At 44.7% G+C, this 20,716-nt stretch overlaps 1 protein-coding gene across 3 annotated transcripts in view; it reads right to left on the bottom strand.

The window, feature by feature from the left end:
- Positions 1-20,716, bottom strand: part of ntn2 (netrin 2) — a 55,616-nt gene that overhangs the window by 15,757 nt on the left and 19,143 nt on the right. For all 3 annotated transcript variants that reach the window (XM_050060561.1, XM_050060562.1, XM_050060560.1), the window contains exon 3: positions 8,058-8,246. In XM_050060561.1, coding sequence (XP_049916518.1) covers positions 8,058-8,246 — 189 coding nt within the window. The remainder of the gene's footprint in view (positions 1-8,057; positions 8,247-20,716) is intronic.

Genomic DNA, 20,716 nt, shown 5'->3' with positions numbered 1-20,716 from the left:
CAAAATTACACTTTGGGGAAAAACCCTGTAACCCAACAGTTTGTTCCAGGGCTTGCCAGAGGAAGGCAGCTGCTAACATGCCGCGGTTTCTTCCCACCGCTCGACGGAACTGTGAATGTGTTTATTTGCGCCGGACATTTTTGAGCTGCTACAACAGAGGACAGCCTGAGGACCCTACCACCTGTTGACTGGGCAAAGGGAGGGTTTAAATGGCTGAAACTGACCCAAGAGTGATCGTGTGTGTGTGTCTGGCGGCGGGGTTGGGGAAGGGGATTAACTGCGGCTCAGATCTTCAGAAACACGTTTGCCTTTCTTTTTTTTCCGGCAAGGCCGACCGGTCCACAGGTGTCAGAGTGGCTGCGCTCTGTTTGAAGTTGCGCAACAGAGACGTAAATCTGATGCTTCAGCGTCCGTGCAAAATCCCCACCACTTGAGTCACGCAGGCCGGACCAGGAAAAGTCAAGCTTTGATAACACTTGGTAAGAGTTCCAGACTGACCTGAAGGGAACAGGCATCTGCATATGGCAGGATGTCAGAGGTCAGGTCGACAAGGGTCTCTTTGTAAGCTACATCCTCACCTGCATCAGTCAGAGCTCCTACCGTTGTTACCAGACACTACAGCGTCCACAGACCACTCATTCCTACAGTTTATGCCCCCCTCCTTCTTCCCTGTGAAATTATTTGTCCAAAGCACATGTGGGATAAACCCCCGTTATTTGATCTGTCTGATACAAGTCTGGAGTTGGTCTATCATGCCTGCCGAGGCATGTGGCCATTGTTTCCTGGCTGATCGCTGAACAGTGCAAGCTATCAACACAATCCAGTCAGTATGAACAAGATGTGAGTATTGTTAGACATTCTCACTTCCCCTCTAAACAATCATAGGCTGTTAAGACATCGGAGTTTACTGTCAGAGTCCACAATGTTCAGTAAACAACCAGCAACTGCCAGATCTGAACTGGGCTGTAAGAGGCAGGATGGGGATGGCGGGAGGGGGAGGGTGGTGTCAATCTCCACCCCCAGCTCTCCTCCTTGAACTGCTTTTCTGAAGTTTTATGTGCAGGGGCTCAGGCCAGTTAAGAAGCAGTAAAAACGTCCTCAGAGGTTGATGACTTTTCAAGCCTTTGCAACTGCAGACGTGACAGGCACTGCGTTGGGATTTGTAGTTCCTTTGACAGGCTCAGTTTAACTGATTCGTGTTGCTCTGTGCGTGTGTGTGTGTGTGTGTGTGTGTGCATATGGGCTAAAGCACTTGGGAGGACTGCTCTTTGTCAGCAGTTATTGGCAGTTGCCACATTTGGAGAGGGTGGTGTTATTTGTGCCCTTAGTTGGAAATATGTTTTTTATCAGTCAGCTATGTTCTGCTCATAATTTAACTGTCAAAATAAATAAAAGTGTTCAAATATGTGCAGTTTTTAGGGACTGTTCATTATTTATGATGCAGGACAGGGTGGTGCAAAATAAAAATCAAATAATCTTTTTAAATTCTGGCTTTAGTTGGGGACATACAACTTCAAATGGTTGTATTTTGTATTCATTATAAATACCCTCTGAACTCTGGGTTTGAAAGGCATGTTTTCTTTAAAAAAAATTGCCAAAATTCCACCATTTATCATAGCCAGAAACTAGAGGTGTAATAATCCATCAATCTGAATTGATATATCAATTCAATGATCAATGATCATGTGTCATTGATGCTAAGTAAGAACATCGATCCATATCGTCATCTTTAGGATATGCTTTTATTTTGAAAGTCTGTGTCACTGTCAAACAGCGGCAGGCAGACGGCAAGCGGCCGAGAGAGATGATGAGGATAACATTATTTACTCAGAAATAAATCAGCGGCGTGGAAATATTTTAGATTTCGAAGAAAATACGGGTCAACAGACAGAGCACATTGCGTACGTACAGTAAACAATGCCGTTACGAGATAAAACACCATGGACCTGCCTGGACAGGCATCTCACTCACTAACTTCTCACTACAGCAACATTAGCTGCTCTGTATCACTGTTTGGCTGAAAAAAACGTGCATGCAGACAGAAATTCAACTGAACTGTTCTGTTGGGCGTTGCAGTGACTTAAACTAACAGTGAGCAGGAACAAAAATAACATTACACGTAATTTTTTAATGTAGGAGTACAGAAAAAAGTCTGCTAGCTGCTAAGCTAATTTATTCAATTTAAAGGAGAAGTCCAGTATTTTGCACTTTGAGCCCCATTTCTAGGTTGTTTATGGTGAAATAGAGTGGCCAAGACCAAAATAGTGACGACTGCTCATTTTCGGAGAATTTGGCTCTCCCCTGCCTGGTTTAACACTGCTGCCTATGGCCATGTGTGAACCTGTCCTAAAACCACGCTAAACATTCCTTTCCAAAGCCATGAAACTCACTGAGTGGTCAGTGGTGTTCGTTGATGTTCTGACATAAAAATTGTAGCAAACTGTGGTTTCCGTGATGATTTATATGACATTTAGTCTACCCCATTGGTTTTCTATAGGAAGCCTCATTGTCCGTTGGTAGTAATCCGCCACTGGAAACGGAAACGGGGTTGTTTACGACAAGGTTGTAGTCACTGTAGTCTTTTAGCTCAGCGAAAGTGCCAGCTCGACAGTGCTGTGTGGAAGAACAAGAACAAACAAAAAGTTTTGTAATAAGTCTAAACAACTGCACAATGGATTACTTGCTTGTAAACAGCCTTCCCAGTACGATGCCTTTGAACACGATGCCAACCTTCTTCTTCTGCTTCTTTTCTGTGCCCCATTACATTGCAATGGTTTCCTGCCAGTTGGCGACACCCACGTATAGGAGCATTATCACCATCAAGTGGGCTGAAGCGTATAACGCTTCATGGTCAAACAAACAATCAAGCGGAAGTTTACATACGGGTGTGAGACAGCTGAAAAAAAGTTCCACAATCGAGATGAATAGCGAAAACACGGATGGAAACCACAGTTTGCTACGATTTTTATGTCAGAACATCAACGAACACCACTGACCACTCGGTGAGTTTCATGGCTCAAAGCGCAAAATACCGGACTTCTCCTTTAAACATGCTTAAGCTAATAATGAGCTGAAGTTGATACTTTTGTGAAATGATCTTGCTGTTAATCTGTGTTTTATGGCTCTTTGGGGAAGTTCGCCTTCAGGGCTTTAAGCTAGGTAGACCTGAAGTTTTAGTAAAAAGAAGATGGTTTGGGTTAAAATGAAAAGATTTCTTCCAGGAAGGACCTTGACAGAAAGCCCTGAAGGTTTTGCCATGTGGTGTTTTATGTGTTAGTGTTGTTTTTATCTTTGAAGAAATCGATAGTGTTAAATGGGCATATAATATCGTCTCATATCAGTCACAGGCCCCTAAATTGCACCGAATCGAAATCGTATCGTGGCAGACTTTGCAATATCGGAAAATATCTTATCATTGCCAAAGAATCAATATAATATTGTATCGTGATGAAACTGGCGATGTACACCCCTTCCAGAAAATATAAAAACTTCCTTGATAATGATGATGATGTCATTTCTAAGAAGGATTTGTGTTTTGCCTAAGAAATTAGCTTTGTTTTGATAATAACTCATTGTTTTATCTCCAGTACCTACATTTGATGTAAATCTGGCGAGGGAGGTTCTTGCATTGTCCCCCAGATACTAAGGGAGGCTCAAGGAACAAATGTGTGGAGCATCTGGAAGGTTCAAGACAAAGTCACACCCCACAGCCAACCCTCTCCTTTGATAAGTAAAGAACAGTCCCTGAGTCATATAATCAAGAGAATTAAGTACATCTTGCACAACTAATTTTTAAGAGATATTAGTATTACTGAAGCTTTTAAAGTAATAATGCTATGTTAAAGGACTGAAAAGCTAAAATCAATAGAACAGCTCAACCCTCTCAGTGACATCTGAGATTAAAACCTTGAAGTCGCAGGTACTAGCTAAACTTGACACTTGCTATAGGACACACACTATATTAACTAACCTGAAATTACGCTTAGAATTAGGTTGCGTAACACTTTTTCTATCCAGTGTTTTCTGACAGCAGAGATCCTCATGCCCTGCTTCAGAGTGATATTTAAGACATACGGCCGGTGTGGTTTATGTTGGCCGGCGTCACTTCACATGGACCGTGGCCTCGTTTTTAATGCCTTTTATCAATGTTCCTTGTGGTCAACGGATACCAGCTGTACGGCTTGGATTCACATAAAAACCTTGCACTCTGAAGAGCTCTTATACTGCAGCCAGGCCATGTGGTGATTGCCATGTCTCATTCATTTTGCTGACTGTTTTAATGCCTGTGACACTGTAAAGGGCTCGTCGAGCGGGTGCTGCCCGGGCATTTCAACTGGGGAGCTGGAGCCCTGCAGTTTTGTGGTGCGTGGGAGGTAAGTTGTGGTGGTGATGGAGGCAGGGGAGAGGTGGTTACTCCTTCTCATAGACACCCCATCTACAGAGCAGGTCTCATTAGAAACAGACATGGCCTGTTCGTCCTCTTAGAGCCTGACCAGAACCCCAGCCCTCCCCCACTCCTGTCTTACCTTTAGAAAACACCTGTATTTTATTGTTGTAACTCCATTTCAGACCTGACCCCCTTTAGCCATGCTGCACCTCTGACCTCTGTCTTGACCCTGACACATGGAGGAGAGTAAAAATCAGAGCTGGAAAATAAAATTAGGGATGAAAGAAAAAGAAAGACAAGAAGTTGGGGAGGAAGAGGAGATGGTGGTTATAAAAGATCATGGGGGATGGAGATGAAAAAAAAGTGAGCAAGTACTGAGGCAAAGGAAAATGACGGCTCCTAGAAGGCTGCGGAATTGCTCTGATCAATCACGGAGCCAGTCGCTCAGCTGAGGCTTTGCGGACGTTAACTTTCATTTCCGTCACATCTGGGGCCTTTGTGAGGGAGGCAGATAAACTGTTTACCACCTGATCGTAAGGCTTTGATAAGGACAAATTGCAGTGTCAGTGGAGCCTGCGTGTGTGTGGGAGCATCACACTCGCAGGTATTGCAGGAAATGGAAGATGAGGGAACAATTTGCACGCGGGGATGCCATCTCAGGACTGATCTCCTGCCAGGGCCGAGGTGGATCTCTTTCTGTCAGTGCTTTGGTGCAGCAACAGGTCAGATGACTTCAGATTTAAGGTATGTGACCAAGTCGCTTGCCATTATATGATGAATGGCTCGGCATCTCAGCGCAGCTAACATGGGCAAGTGCGGCCTGATACTGTGCCATTTCTAACCTCCCGGTGTTCAGTTACAGCTTGGGCCGGCTGCAGAAGGAAAAAGTGAGCGGAAGCCAGCAGGAGATTTTCGCCATGAAATTTCAACCAAAAGATCTTCACGGCTGTGAGCGTTGGCAGCTCTCGCTAATGCTGTTTTTTATTTTCTGGAAGTGATTCTTTACCTACATCAGGATCAACAGGAAAAAAAACTCCCTCTCTCTCACTCTCTGCGATTGATTTGAATATTTTCCTGAGCAACAAGTACAGGAAACTAGTGTTGTTTTTGCAACCAGTCCAGCAAGAGGAGAGAAATGCTTCCAGCATAATATCAGGCTGAAAAATATTCACTGCAAATGTGAAATAATAAAAGGGGTAAAATACATTTTTCCACGAGGAATGCCTTGGTCAAGTGATAATATTATGTGGTGTGTGGTATGGGGGGAACATTTGTGAGGACAGCCAGAAAAGCTTCGGGCATAGTATCAATTCCTTCTCCCTGCTATGGTACAGCAACTCAGATATGCTGATATTTTTTATTAAAAGTCACCATGACCGTGTATGTTTCCAATAATAACGTCTTAAACTTTTTCAGACACGATTACACAAGTATTACAAGGGTTAGAACGTCTCAATCAGCTTTTGTTTGAACACTTTGTAAACATTTCGCACAGCACTCGCCAAATAAAAAGTCAAACCGAGCTTAAAGTAATAATCTGTGACATGTTCATATAAATAAATATTCATTTTTGCTACTCTCTTACTGATTGATTTAACACAAAAGTGATCCTTGTCTGTGAATATTTCTCCATTAGTTGTTGTAAACATTGAGTGCTTGTTAATTCTTTCCCAGAAAAATACTTCTGTTGCATGTTTCTGACAGCTGGAGAACTGGGTGTAGGAGCAGCGGTCACACCATATTTGCAGTGGTGCCACCAGAAATTTTTCTTAGGGTTGGCCAGATGGGGCCACTGAGAATCTTGGGTTGGCAGACCAAAACTAAAAGCCATAACTGATTTTCAGGAATTCTGTTATGCCAACACATTCTCACTCTGACTCATGGACCTTCCATGTCCAGATACAACATGAAAGGTACCCTGGGTGAAATTCGGTTGACGACGAAGTTCTGCCTGTTACATACACTGTCTTCTTTCAAATTACACTTCCATTTTCACAGGAAATTTAACATTTACATGCAGTCTCTTTCAAAACAAACACACTACGTAAAAAAAATTGTGAATTGATGTTTTTTTCTTTCAACAACTAAACAACTAGGTTTAGGAAAAAAGAACAGGGTTTGGCTTCATAATCTTAAGGAACGCGAGCAACGCTCTCCTGAGTGAAAGTCGGTGTTTGTTGGACCCATCCACCACCACTCCCACCCGCCCTACTTGGACTTTTGCTGCCTTAACTTTTGTCCTTGTCCCGTTGCATTTCCCCCTAATGCTGCCGCACGCTTTTAAATTATAACGGCAGCTGGCCGTGTATCATACCAACGTTAAAGGCGGCTTTTTTCATCAGTGTCTGACGCGGCAAGTCACAGCCCAAGCACTGGATTTTGATGACTTCGGAGTGAGACTGGGTTGATTATGCAGTTAAAGTATCTAGGCTAGTTGAAACTTATGTCAATATGTAGAGGAATCGCTTACTGATATATTTTGGCTTCTTTTTCTATAGTTCTTGTCACTAATTATCTGATGTGTATAAACTAAAGGCCCTGATACGTCAAGCTGACGCTAGTTTTGGTGGTTTTCCCCGCACCGTTTGTACTAGTCAGCCCTTGGCCCTGGCTTTTTTTCAGCCAATTCAGCATGTTGAATCGGCATCGGAGACAGTGGAGTCTGTCAGTGAATGAAATCGATCTGATTGGCAGTACAGCTCAGTGCTCGAGAAGGGAAATTGAAGTGAGGAAAGTAAACAAAGGACTCAAGTCATGAGGGCATCACATCGAAACAAACTTGTTATACCATAAGCAAGGGCATAAATATAGAGAGTGCAGGCAGTGCAATTGCACAGGGGCCTCTGGGGTGGAGGGGCCTGTAGAGAGAGCAGGCCCTTGCAAGTGATTCAGATTGATCAGAAATATACCTGCATTCTGGTCTTACTTTTTTGATGACAAATACAGACTACTGCCACCTGCTGGTATGGAAGGTTATTTCCTCTCACACAGGCACAGAACATTCGTGCTAGTTTGCCATTGGCTGTAATCTTTGCGGTGTGTTCAGGTGCAGCTTTTTAGCCAAATCACAGGCGACATGAAGCGATGCAAAAATTAGACCTTTATGCCACTAGTTCTTTGATGTTGGTTTGGTGTGTCTGGGCCTTAATATTGGTACAGTTAACATTTTGAGCTCCACAGCAATCTTGTTTTAATTTGTTACATATGTTAGGTGATTCATTGTTCTTTAAAAGGTTAATTGTCCTTTTTCTTCAAAAGAAAAATATACAATTCTAATTTGAAGGAGTACATGATTGTATGAAATAAAACAGTTCCTGGGAACAAGCCTTCTCAAGTCAAGGGGAGACTTGTGGTTATCCAGCCTAATTTTGGAGCGATATTAACCCCTTTCCTGACAACTTATGCTGACGTGGTTACCACCAATGGATGCCTTGGCTTGTTTTGTTTTGCAAGATACCACTACCTTCGATGCTAGCTTAAAAAAATGAGCCTCTTTAAGACTGCCTTGGAGACACCACAGCATGTTTGAACAGAAAACAAAATGAGTCCCACCTAGAGATGCTCAAACCTTATTAGAAACAGAAAATGGAAGAAAAATAGATCAGAGCTGCTGATGGATTGACAAGTGAAGTGTAATGAATGCCACAGCTGTTACAGACAAGCCTCTTACCTTTGCAGGCTCGTCGGTGAGTGATCGGCCTCGCCATGTCTCTATAAAAGCCCTCCTTGCAGTAGTGGCAGTGGCGGCCTGCGGTGTTGTGACGGCAGTTCATGCAGACGCCTCCGCTCTTCCTCCCCGACAGCTTATACAACTCCATGTTGAATCGGCAGCGACGGGCATGGAGGTTACAGTTGCATGCTGCAGAGGGAAGAGAGAAAAGTTATCAGTTGTGTGAACATCAGCAAAGGAGGGTAAATGTAAAAGTATCTCCACAGTATTTATCCTTAAAGAGTCTAAATGGAAGTTAGCTCAGATGAAATATTCACACGGAGTGTGCAATGCAGTAAAACATATGGTCACTACCAAGTATATCGCAGGAGAGTTGGCGGAGATTTTCCAGTGAGGCAGTATAACAGTGAGTGGTTTATAATCTACACTGCGGCTGTGTGCTTGGCTGCTATTCCAGAACTCATCAATCAAAAGTGATATTTGCAGAGCTCATTTTCTCCATTTCATAATTAATGAATTCTGCTTCTCTCGGCCCATTAGTTATTAATCACTGGAAAGAGAGACATTAATTTCATGAATCACTGATGAGTAAAGACTCCTAAGATCTATTAAAAGCGAGAGCGATTCAGATAAAGGAACGGACTCGAGCTAGCTGTCTTCTAAATGAGGCGAACCGCAATATATGGGACATGTGAAGTGAGGTTATATCTCTTCGCAGTCCCTCCCAGATGCCTTTATGTCTCTTTGCCTCACCAGTCTTTCCATTGATTTCTCCATATTAGACCACATTCACCAGCTCTGACATTATTCAGAAACTCCGCTCCACTCTCTACATGTGGGGTTTGCATTTGAGAAGCCTTAATGAGAAACCTGCCCTTCTTGTTTGTGAAATAGAGTTTGATCCAGACCCTCTGCTGGTTAAATCAGAGTCAGACCTGGGACCTGAAGACTTGGCCGCGGCTTCAAAGACGACTGCTGCGGAGCTTAGCTCTGGTTCAAAGTTATCCGCAGATAAATTAGAAAGGAGTAAACAACAGCAGAGCTGTTTGACCGAAAATGTCAACAGTTATGGCAAAAGAAGGATTATTAGGGCATCACAACAGAGGGTGATATTAATTATTCTGGTGTGAGTGTGATTAAGAAACATGCACTAACAATAGAAGTTTAGAAGAGAAAAAGACACAACAATGGGGAATAAGCAAAGACAGAATGGCTCAAGGACTGGGAGGACTTTATGTATGTGTGGCTTTGTGTGCCATACAGTGACTGGTGAGTGGGCAGTTAGAGAAAAGTAATACAAGTACTTTTATGAGTCAGAGAAGGTAACAAAAAAGATGTTTACTTGTCACCTGGACTCCATTTTCCAATGTTTTTGGGTGTACGTGACTAATGGAGGCAACAGTTTTTCAAATTGAGTGCGCTGCAGCAATGTAACAATAATAAGCAACAGTGCACCGTCAATTTACTTCCACTAAAAGTGCTTGTTTTTGCCACTGACAGGTTCAGATTGTTATTAGAAGTGTCTGACAACATTATGAAGAGGATCCCTACAGAGTAAGACTCTTTTTGTTCAGCTAGAAACAGCCCTGAAATCACTATCGACAAACCCACCAGACTCCATTTTAAAAAAACAGTAATTTATCATTGGACAACACACTTTATTTAGAGTCAACAGAAACAAAATAAAACTCAAAAAAACCCTCTTGGATTGTCTTTCCACTGTTCCAACAATCACTAACTCTGGTTTGGTTGAAATAAACCCTTAATTCACCCAGTTGGATGTGAAAATGTGCTGTCTCTATACATGCTAAAATTGCTGTTTATTTAAATGGAGTCTGGTGGGCTTGCTGATACAGATTTTGGGCTTGTTTCTCATTAAACAAAAAGATCTATCTCTGTAGGGATCCTTTCCATAATATTGTCAGACATTTTAAATAACAAGCTGAGCCTGTCATTAGCAAAAACAAGCACTTTTAGAGGTATAGACTAGCGGTGCACAATTGCCCCAAGTGGTTACATTGCAGCATGTTTCACTGCTGCTGCCTGCAGCGCTCTTGTTCAATACTAAACAAGTTTCAAAAAGTGTTTTCTTCATTAGACACTTCAATACAAAATCATGGGACTATAGGGTCCAGGTTGAAAATTAACCAAGTTACCCTTTAAAGTCTCTTTCTTCATCACCAGCTGACACATGCACTGCTGCTGCAGCCAAGGTCAGCTCTGCCGTTACACTGAGCTCAATGATCTGTATAATGTCAGATGAGCTCCTTGCAGTTGATCAAAAATGACTGTTAATGACACCCATGGCTCTCTCACAGGAGAGGAGTGACTTGAATATATATGTCCAGTAATATGTAAGCAGTGAATGATATGCCCCTCCATCCACACTGAAAAGGGGAAGCCTGGCACCAGGTTGGGAAAGAGGCCCAGTTTTCCCTGGTTGCAGACCCTGGAAAAAAAAGGGGGGAGCACATTCCCAGACTGTTTCCCAATTCCATCTGGTTATTACGTGGCCCAATTTGTATGGAATTCTGTAGTTAATTAAATATTTTGTCATGTATGGCTCCATATTGTGAAGAGACACCGCTGGATGTTTTGGTGTGCTTTCATGAAATGGCAAGATGAGGACTGACCTTTGACCCTGGATAAAAATATAAATATGTATTCTGATGGAAGCGTGCACACTGAACAAAGTTTTAAGTGATATGTTGCATGTTTTAACTAAAAAAATGTTCCAAATTGAATCGGTGTGGATGCATGTGTGTAGTGTGTGTGTGCATGCGAACAACTAAACAGCCTGTCCAACTTCTTCTAAGGGGAATGTGACAAAGAACACACCAGCTCTGGTGAGCGGCTGGGGCTGCTGTGGGGGGGGGGGAGACCGAGGTGGGGGACTGTGATTATGATCAAGCGTCTCAAACACACACACAGCTGTGAGCACTTGTGTCCATTAACACCTTGTAGCAGAACATGAAAGCGATGGATTGCGTTTTCTCCCCCGCTGAAGTACCGACGTTGCCTCTCATGGCATCTTCTCGATTCGCTGCCGTGCAACAAGATCGGGCAACAAAGTCCGAGGCAGGAGAGGATACGTTCAAGTGTGGAGAATGCAAAGAAAGTTCCAGAATATAACCTTTGAATGATTTAGCATGTGTAGCGCTGACGGCTTTAACAACAGCCAGACTTTTTGTGACTGACAGAGAATTAGAGAATTAGTGTCTGGCAGAAAAAGTAGTTTGGGAAAAGATGAATGAAACTGAACTAAGGTTGAGAAACTAAGCAAAAGGCACTCAGGTAGGTGTTTGTATGCATGTAGGTGGGTTTTCTATGGTGTACATGCTGCGTGCAGTTAACTTCAGCTCGGAGCTGCAGCTGCCTAAAGATCCTGGAATGTTTATGGGTTTGTTTTGAAGTGCTTGTGCGCACACACACACACTGACACCCCAACCTGCCACCCCCACCACCGCAGCAGCCCCCCCCCCCACCCAAATTAGGCTCAGCGGGGATAACTGAACGCTGTTGAAGGCCATTTTTCAATTCATTAACACATCAAAGCCTCACTGGTGCTTTGCAAAAACACTTATTCTTATCTGTTGGAAAAGAGCAGACTTTTTCTGTGTTGTTCTGTGGGTGGTGGAAAGTCAGCAAAGAATCTGCGATCCTCCAGTGAGCGCGGCTCCTTTATGGGTCAGTGTCCAATTCAAGGATGCGTAAATCTGGTTCCTTGTGTTGTCGTGGAAATCAAACAACAAACACAAGCTACAGGCTTGGCAAACAGAGGGATGCTGCAACAAAAATAAAGGAGGGGGTGGAGGCAAAGGAGCAAGAAACCCCTAGGAAAATATTAGAGTAGGGAATAGCTGCACCACTTTGTCATCAAAATAAAGCGAGCCAAATGCAAATTTGAGTGGAATAACTGCAAGAGTAAATTTCTATCTGATATATTCCTCTACACAGTTTGCACACGTCTCCATTTGTGACGTAGGTGGTGCTTACTTCCTTACTTCCTACAGGTAAGGTCAAGCTGCTCTAATTCAGCTTTCATTAAAGGTGCCTCAACAAGTACATGTGTTCCAAACAAGCTCACAGTCTGGCCTGTCATGTGTGTGCTATGACAAATTGGCCCGTAAAGACTGCCCTTCGACAAATAAAATGCAAGTGTGTTTGTGGAGTGCACCGCCTCTCTGCTCCCCTCCATATGTCAGGGATAAATCTAACCTCATTTTTCCTTCAGCTCCACCAAAGCCAAGCCGGTAAGCACAGCCAATTGATTTTGGATGCCTGTGCAAAACCCAAATCCCATGGCTAAAATTGGTCCTTGAAAATTGGAGGGCCGCTCTCCCACCACCACCCTCTCCCCTCTTGGCCCCGGCCGTGGTCCAGACCTGCTGCAGCCCCCCTTGGGTGCCCTCTCCGCCTGGCCAAACAGGCTCTGCTATATGGGCTCCTGCCATCATGTGTATGTGTGTGTCGGTGTGTGTGTGTGTGTGTGTGTGTGTGTGTGTGCTGTGTGTTTGGGCTGAGTTCCGCCTGGCTGCTCCAGCCACCTGCTCAGGGCACCGAGGGGAACACCCGGTTAATTAGCTCCTCATTAGAGCCAAAGCAGTGTACAGTGTGGACAAACACACACACCAGAGACACTCCTTCAAGCGGTAGTAACTGCTCACATAATGACATGGATCAAGTAACAAAAGACGCCACAAAAAAAAAAAGTCAGAAGTGAGACTTAAACAGATGTAAACACCGCTGGGTCTGTGGACTCTAATGAGCTGTGGACAACAAGCTGAGACAAAGATTTAAGAACTCTGAGCCGAGGACTAACAGGAAACTACAACTCCTGTAGTCCTGCTGTGTGCATTTCGTGGACCGTATAATGTACACAGGAGCGTCTACCTCGCTGTAACATAGCTGCTTTAGAACCGCTTGCTCTTTCCTTCTCTTCCACACAGACATATCTTTCACTTCTACTTTGACACCACGTCTCAGCCCTCCCCTCCCTCCAATGGTTTCTGCGGTTAGCCTCACGCCGTGGGCTTAAGAGCCAGCTCTTGGAAGCCCTTTTGAACTGAGAGTCCCCTTAATTCCTCTCCCACCCCTCCCCTGAGCCACCCTCCCCTCTCTCCTCTTACTTTCACGAGACCCCATCTCAAATACTCTCACTGCTTTGCCTCTCCCTCCTTTCGCCTGTTTCCTGCCCCGACCCTTTCTCTTGTCCATCCTTTCCTCCATCTCCCCTCTCTCTCTCTCTGGATGGCATCAGCCGGGGGAAGATTTTAATGAGATTAGGCTGGAGGGTTGCCATGTTGGGGGGCCTGGTGTCAGTGGAGAGTTGAGCTCTGTTCCCTCTCTCTGGTCCACTTCACTTCCCCACATCTAAACATTGTTATCTGTGTCCCGTCTTTGCCTTCACTCTCTGTCTGTCTTGGTTGCTCTTTTTTTTTTTTTTTCCCCACAGGCAACGTCCCGCAGTCCCGAGCGCAGGGGCAGAAGTAGACGACTGTTGTGCAATCAAATTATCATGGCGAATCAGTAAAAAGCGAGGTAAAAACAGATGTACGTTTGCCATGACTCTTGGCATACACAACCATGAGGTCCAATCGGGGGGATGCATGCAATGCCTGGGCTGGTTTCGAAATAGAAAGTGACAGATGGAACCTACTGTGTAAATTCACCGCTGAGGCCAGAGATGACAGTGGCGTGGCAGAGGGGAAACCTAATGTTTTTCTCTGATCAGGTTGTATGTGAACGCAGAAGACTCCTGAGATGATGATGGGTCACCCAGAACTGAGCAGTAAAAGTAAAATCCACTGCAACGACCACCATGTACTTTTCAATTTGAAATGAGATCACTTTCAGTTTTACAGGGACTTTTATGTCAGTGGTTTGATGAGTGTGAAAATGATGTGTATCATACGTGGCCTCCGCACATTTAATGAATACCTATGGGAGATACTGACCCAGCATATGAGACAGCTCTCTCCATAGCCATCATCAAAACACCTGATGAGGGAATATCCTTGGAAAGGATGGAGCTCATCCCATTAACAGAGTTTCAGGATCTTTGAGGATCTGTTACAAGCATTAGTGAAGCTGCTGTGGTTTTTATTATTAGCTTTATGTTTTAAAGGAATGACATCACAGGAGCTGAGATATGCTGACATTTACTCCCTAGTGTGGGATAAAGTACTGTGTATTATGCAGGATTTTCCTTATAAAATGTACAGACTCATACAAAAGTAATCCCTCTCAATCATCACTTGTGACTCACTAGGAGTTCGTGGCGTCATATGCATCTGCAAAGCCATCTGCCTGGTTTTTCTTATTTCGTTCTCATTGTGCAGCGTTCTGGATGTTTATGGGCTGCAACCTTTGAGCAATGGTGTGTAGCTCCCGGCCAATAACAGCACGCAGGTGAGGTTAGTAGTGGCCAGGTAGTAGCAGCATGCATCCAAGAGGAAGCTACAAATATTGCAAGCAAAGCACCGAAAAACCCAAATATAGCAAGGCGAAACACCAAGTGTAATCTCATTCCAACGCGAGAGTGAATAACTTTCACTGTTTTCTGTTTGACAGGTCGTTGCCAGGAGTTAGCTTCTTGAGCTTTTCTATTACAACAAATGTAATGCTCTTACAATATTAGCTTAGCCTGGAAATCCAGACTCAAATCTAGAAAGATTTTGAGTCTGGCCCTCACCGATACACCCTTCCTACCCAAGGGGTGGCACTAACTGAGGCATATTAAATGCCGCCGCACACAATTGGATAGCATGATAGCCAATCAGAGCAAAAAACAAGGTGACGTATTCATTGCACTAAGCCCCATTTGTTTGCCGACCAGTGGGGCTCACTGATATATTATGCTTTTGCCATATCCCGTCGGCAAAACGGCAAAAACGTCCTTCCTGGAAACGAAGGCTTCTAGGGTAGTCTTCTGTTCCTCTCTTAAGGAAAAAGATAAGTGTAGTTGGCTTCGCGTTTCTTCCAAAGCTAAACTGAATGGACGCGGTCCTTCGGCAGGTGCCATCTTGGCTGTTTACTTTTAGACTCCTACGGCGTAACAAGCCTCAGTAGGGTTGGGTACCAGTACCTATAATTTGGTACCATTAAAAAATGGCACTTTTTCCCCATAGTTTACTTTCTCTGTAATGTCAGAACTTTAATTTCTGATGTAGTATAGTACAGTATGGTGAAAAGCAATTCTGCTCCTCTGCTCCTTGTAATCACACATAGAACTAATCTTCTCTCTGTGTGTCTGCTTGTCTAGCAGTGAAACTGGATTATAACAAAGAATATAGAAAAGGAAATGGACCAGATGCTGAAACTATCACGGTAGACTGGCGCTGCAACCATAGTTTTGGCTCGCTGGGGAGCTGATGGAGCTCCACGGCCGGCTTCTCGGCTGCAGGGCACCTCTACCTCCTGTCTGAAGTTGAACCCAGTGGCTCTGGAGAGGTCCGTTGCCGGTCATGAAGTTCCATAACCGGCTTCCAGGGTTCAGGGCACTTCCACCTCTCGTCTAAACCTGGTGTTTTTACCAAGATGTGCTCTCAGGCATTTGGCACAGATGGATTTAACATGAATCAGAACTCAGTAGTACCAATGTAATTCGGTCAGTATACTTAAAAGTCCGGTACCCAACCCTACTTTAGTGTATTTTATTAGACCATCCTTGCGTGGTAAATGCCCCTGTCTTTCATACGTCACCCTCTGGTCTTTCTTTCAGTGTTACAGGTTATAGCCCAATTCCAGATTACCCTGATGACATCATCAGGGTTTATTTCTCAGAGCCACAAAGGACATTATTCAATTGTTTTCATCTAAAAATGGTGGAGTGCCCCTTTCATTCAACACCCATCTGTAGATCAGTCTCAGCAGTCAAACTTGTACACAAACCTAAGGAAAACAGCTTAGTCTTCTGCGTCCTTTTATGTCACTCCTGCTGTTCTACAGTAACAGACAACTTCCATTTCACATGCATTAGTGTATGAATGTATACATAACGTACACATAATTTCAAGCACAGTGACAGCAACCATGTCAGTCACAGTTAGACAAAACCACAGTCAAAGGGAGCCGAGCAATTATCGTGCACTCATTGTTAAAAAACAGACATATATTTTCTCTTAACAGTCTCTGAATCTTGCTGCCACCAGCAACACCGGCCGGCGGCCAAAAACCACATATTTTCTCAGGCAATAGAGCACAGAGGCCTGCAACAGCATAAAAAGAGGCAAACTGTTACCAAAACACAGATAACTCAATGAGAGAAGAAAAAAAAAAGGCTGAATTCAGCAAAAAGAGAAACATACATGAAATAAAAGAAGAGGTAGCGGACAGGAAAAGGTCCAGGCAAAGAAAGTTAATCTATGACAAGAGTCAGTTACACAAGGATAGAGAGGAAGAGAGTGCCGGCGGTGACGGGCACCTCGGGAGGTGATTGCTACCATCTGTGGGGGAGAGTGGATGGGGGCCTGGGAGAGCAGGGTGGGCACACTGCAGCTCCACCAGTTTGCTTTGGCACGGGGATGAAACGCTACATCGCACTACTAGATTACATGTGGCTCTCACACATGCGAAGAGATGCATATGCACACACACGCACTTGGCCTCGGGCAGCCGCAGAGCATTTCCGAAGGATCCAGCGCTTTAACCCGGTTGACATTAACGCTGTTATTTGACACTTTGCTGTCCTTAACATTTGTTTCACCATGTTCCCTGCTTGCCAGAGAGCCTTTATGGGTGGCTTCATAGAGCAAGAAAAGCATCAATTCCTTGTGGGTTGGCCGAGGACCAAAGTTGCAATACTGACAGAGGGAATAAAAGCAAAGAGCACGTCTACAGTACAAACTGACCAAACCCTGTTGTCTCAGCCAGATAAAGGTCTTGCTTCAAACACACACACACACACACACACACACACACACGAAAGCAAATCTCACACACCTCATGTTTGTTGGCCTCGCTGTGCCGTTGCCCCTGCGTCTCACGCAAACCACCCCAGAGGCATCGTTTCATAGGGCTGTTGATTTTAGAACAACATTCCTTGGCTGTGTAATTATTTGAAAGCACAGGAGGTTTCTTTTTTTAAATTCACTTTCTTTCACCCAGCAACCCCCTTCAACACACACACACAAACATCTCCTGCTCATTTATGTGTCGCGCTGTAAGTAATTGAAGTGTCGGTTCCCTGTTAGCCTCCAGCGACAGGCGGTGGAGGCGGAGGGGGGGTCTTTAAGTCAATTAGCGAAAGTAGGAACATGGCACATGCATGTAGTAATATCAAGGCAGCTCTGGCTTTCTTCATCCTCACCCATCTACACTCCATCTTCATATCATGTTGCCCTCTAGGGACGGACAGCAACATTTCAGCTGGCCGTGAAAGACAGTTTCAGGCTGCTGTGTGCTGCAATGATGGATCCTCAGGGTTCAGTGTGGAAATTCAACGCAATCCAGTGAGGTTAACTTTGTTCTACTCGAGACCAAACACTGTGTCGCAAGAACAAAAGCACACAGATCCTGCTCCTCTCCACGCCACGATTAGGAAACTATAAAAATGCGAAGTTGCTCATGTTATCCAAATCATGCAAACTCACATGGTTTCACGTGTGGCGTGTTTAAATATGAGGTCATTTCTCGATAGCCGGGCCTAAAAAGTGTCTTGACGAATCGGGTGTACGACTGAAACATGGGCCTGACCTCTGCTTGCCCCTCACTACGTGGAAGGGGGAAAAAATGGTGTGAAAGGATGGAGGCCTATTTTGAAATTCTAATCAGCATCAAAAAAACATCTGCCCCTTGTCGGTGAGGGAAACGAACACATAGAGAGAGAAATATTTCAAGAAAAGAGAGTTTTTGCTTCTGTGGTCTTCAGAGTTTCCACAGCTCTGTACAGATCTGAGGGCTTATTCTGAGCCCTGTTCCTGAGCATGTGTTCCTGGCTGGCCTCTTCCTCTGACACACACACACACATTCGCACACATACACACCTCTGCTGGATCCACACCGCTCTCCCCAAGAAACCCATCTGTCAAATCCCCCTGTAATTCCAGCTAATAGTTTCCAAAAAACAGAGGCCGAGCCCACCGAAAACCACGAGCCCCCACAAAAGGTTGGAGCGGGGCTTGTGACGAGGCTTCGAAATCTGTCTGTTCTGCTTCTCCTCTTTAAAATTCACATTTTAATGCAGCTGCTCATTCATTAGTGTGGCAGACATGATCTAATAACATCTATTATGTAACGGGTAATAACTTTTTTTAGCGGTAATAACTAATTTGTGGGAATTCCCTTCAGGTGATGACATGGACCGATGTATAATGAGACTGTGAATACTTATATATTTCATTGATTGATTTAATTTCAAAGGAAACTCTTCTTGTGCAAAAACAGAACACCGTATCACTTATTCCCCGCTGGACTCAATATGTCAAAACCTATCATTTAAATTATTAAACGCCACACCCAGAGGCTGCAGCAGAGCGGGAACACCCAGCTCCGCTACCAACCGCAGCTCACCTGCATTTCTGGCAAATCAGCCCGAGTGGCAATCCAAAACAGCCTTCACATGACCTCTGTATTTAATGCTATGAATGCATACCAGTGTGCCTGCCACAACACTGGGAGCAGACCTGGCTTGGCTGGTCCATTAGGGATGGATGGTGTCTGGCCCCAGAGCAGTACTCTGGACTTCCTGCAGGCTGAGTCCAAAACGAGGGGAAAGGAAGGGGCTGGAGAATAGAACAGCTTGGTGCCGCAGCCAAACAGGGCCAAGATGGCTGCAGCCAAGAGTGGCGAGCTCCGACACCGCCATAAATTATCATCTACTCGGGATGTCATATTGTCGTTGACTCCACAAGAGGCCTCTTCATCTCATACGGCGACTTTGGCAGACTCTGTTATGGCATGATACACCGTCTCGCATTTTTAAGTCAACACAAAGTATACATTACAGCATCGACAGTGCCAGCAGAAAAGCCAATACTCCATCACAACCGGTAACCAAATAGCTCTTATCCATCTGTTTCCTCATTCTGTCCTGTGGCTCAAACTGCGGGGCAGATAAATCACAGCTTTTTCCATCATGTCTCCCTCAATACAAACAGACACGCTCCTTTACGAGGCTGCCCTCTCTGACTACTAGAGCGGAGATTTGTAAACCCATGTCTTGAGGCAGGATTCATAGTGAGGGAGGCGGCAGATGGGGTGTGTGTGTGTGTGTGTGTGTGTGTGTGTGCATGGCTTGTGTCTGGAGACAGTACGTGAGCTTGCCAAGAGCACAGACAGTAATCTTGGTGCGGTGCATGTCAAACATTTAGTAAAACCGGCGAACAATCAAACCAGCCTGTTAGAGACAATGTTCTTGTCATGCAGGGTAAAGATCCGAGTCAAGACTGCTACGAGTGAGCAAAACCTTTAAAGCCATCTCAACAGCAATGTTTAAGGGGTGAAACTGGCGCACTGGGCGCATCATTTCCGAACAACTGCTGTGTCAAACAAAATGTATTTGGCTCTACGTCTACCCACTCTGGATTCCTCATTTCTCACCCCCCCACTCGCGAGCTTAACCTTGTCACCACTCCGCAAAGGATCATGACCTCAGCCCAGCCCCCTCGGACCCTACCTCCAACCCAGACACCCACAGGGCCTCATGAAGGCTCTGGTGACACCTAAGGGACTCCTTGGCTCTGTAACTTGCCACTCTTGCGCACTCGCCCGGGCTAAATACTTGCACCTTGCTGTCACAGCGGCTCGCACTGCAGAAAGAAAAGCAAGCGCAGAAATCAACAAGGGGCGGATGCATTTAAAGAATGGGTTTTAAGATACACTGGAGAGGCTTTTTAAAGGCTCTCCTGCTACTTTGAGGATATGTTGGAACCCGTTCTACCGGAATAAGCTGTAAAGAGGCTTTTGGAACATGAAATCGGGGACATCTGGGACTGGCTTTTTTGGCGTGTCCGGATGTGTGATCAGGTATAGCGTGCGACTCGCAATAGGCTTTAACTGCCCTGTATCAACACTGGGATTAGGTCATCGGAGTTGGCCAGTGCGGCCGGGCTGTTTAGTCCAGAAATTGTGGATGGAAGTGACATATCAATCCCGCTGAGAAGAGCTCTACGGGAAGCAGGCGTAACATTTCGGAAACGGCTACGGGACATTTGAAAGAGGGCGTGTGCAGAAAGTATGAGCGAGAAAACACTGAGGGATTTACAGGATATTGTTGTAGAAGGGGCTAAGGTGTGTAATGTGTGTGTGTGACTGTATCTGAGAGCGGAGTAAGTGAGGGCGTCAAGGGCAGATGAAGCCAAAGTAAGGTAGTGTTGGCGCGGGAGTGAGGGAACGCTGGCTTCAGCGGCAGGTCTAATGCTAAAATGGCCTCACTCCTCTGGCTCTGTCACTCTCTGTCCCCTTTAAACAGATCTGGCACTGTTTAATGCTAAATATGATCTCAGGCCAGCTCACCGGGCAATTATAACATGTAAGAAAAATATACACTGTTTTTCAATGTTCTGCTCCTGTTTTTTTTTCTCTCTCTCCGGGTGTAATTTTATTTCATTATGGCGAGAGGTTAAAACGGGGACAGCGGTTTCTAATATGGTTTTATTTTCCTACGCTAACAAATTTTTATGACAAGCAAAATTGACCTGAATTAAGTTCCACCTATG

The sequence above is a fragment of the Epinephelus moara genome, chromosome 13 (assembly GCF_006386435.1).
Source record: "Epinephelus moara isolate mb chromosome 13, YSFRI_EMoa_1.0, whole genome shotgun sequence".
Classification (NCBI taxonomy): domain Eukaryota; kingdom Metazoa; phylum Chordata; class Actinopteri; order Perciformes; family Serranidae; genus Epinephelus; species Epinephelus moara.
The sequence above is the reverse complement of the archived record's forward strand: the minus strand, read 5'-3'. Positions and strand labels throughout refer to the sequence as shown.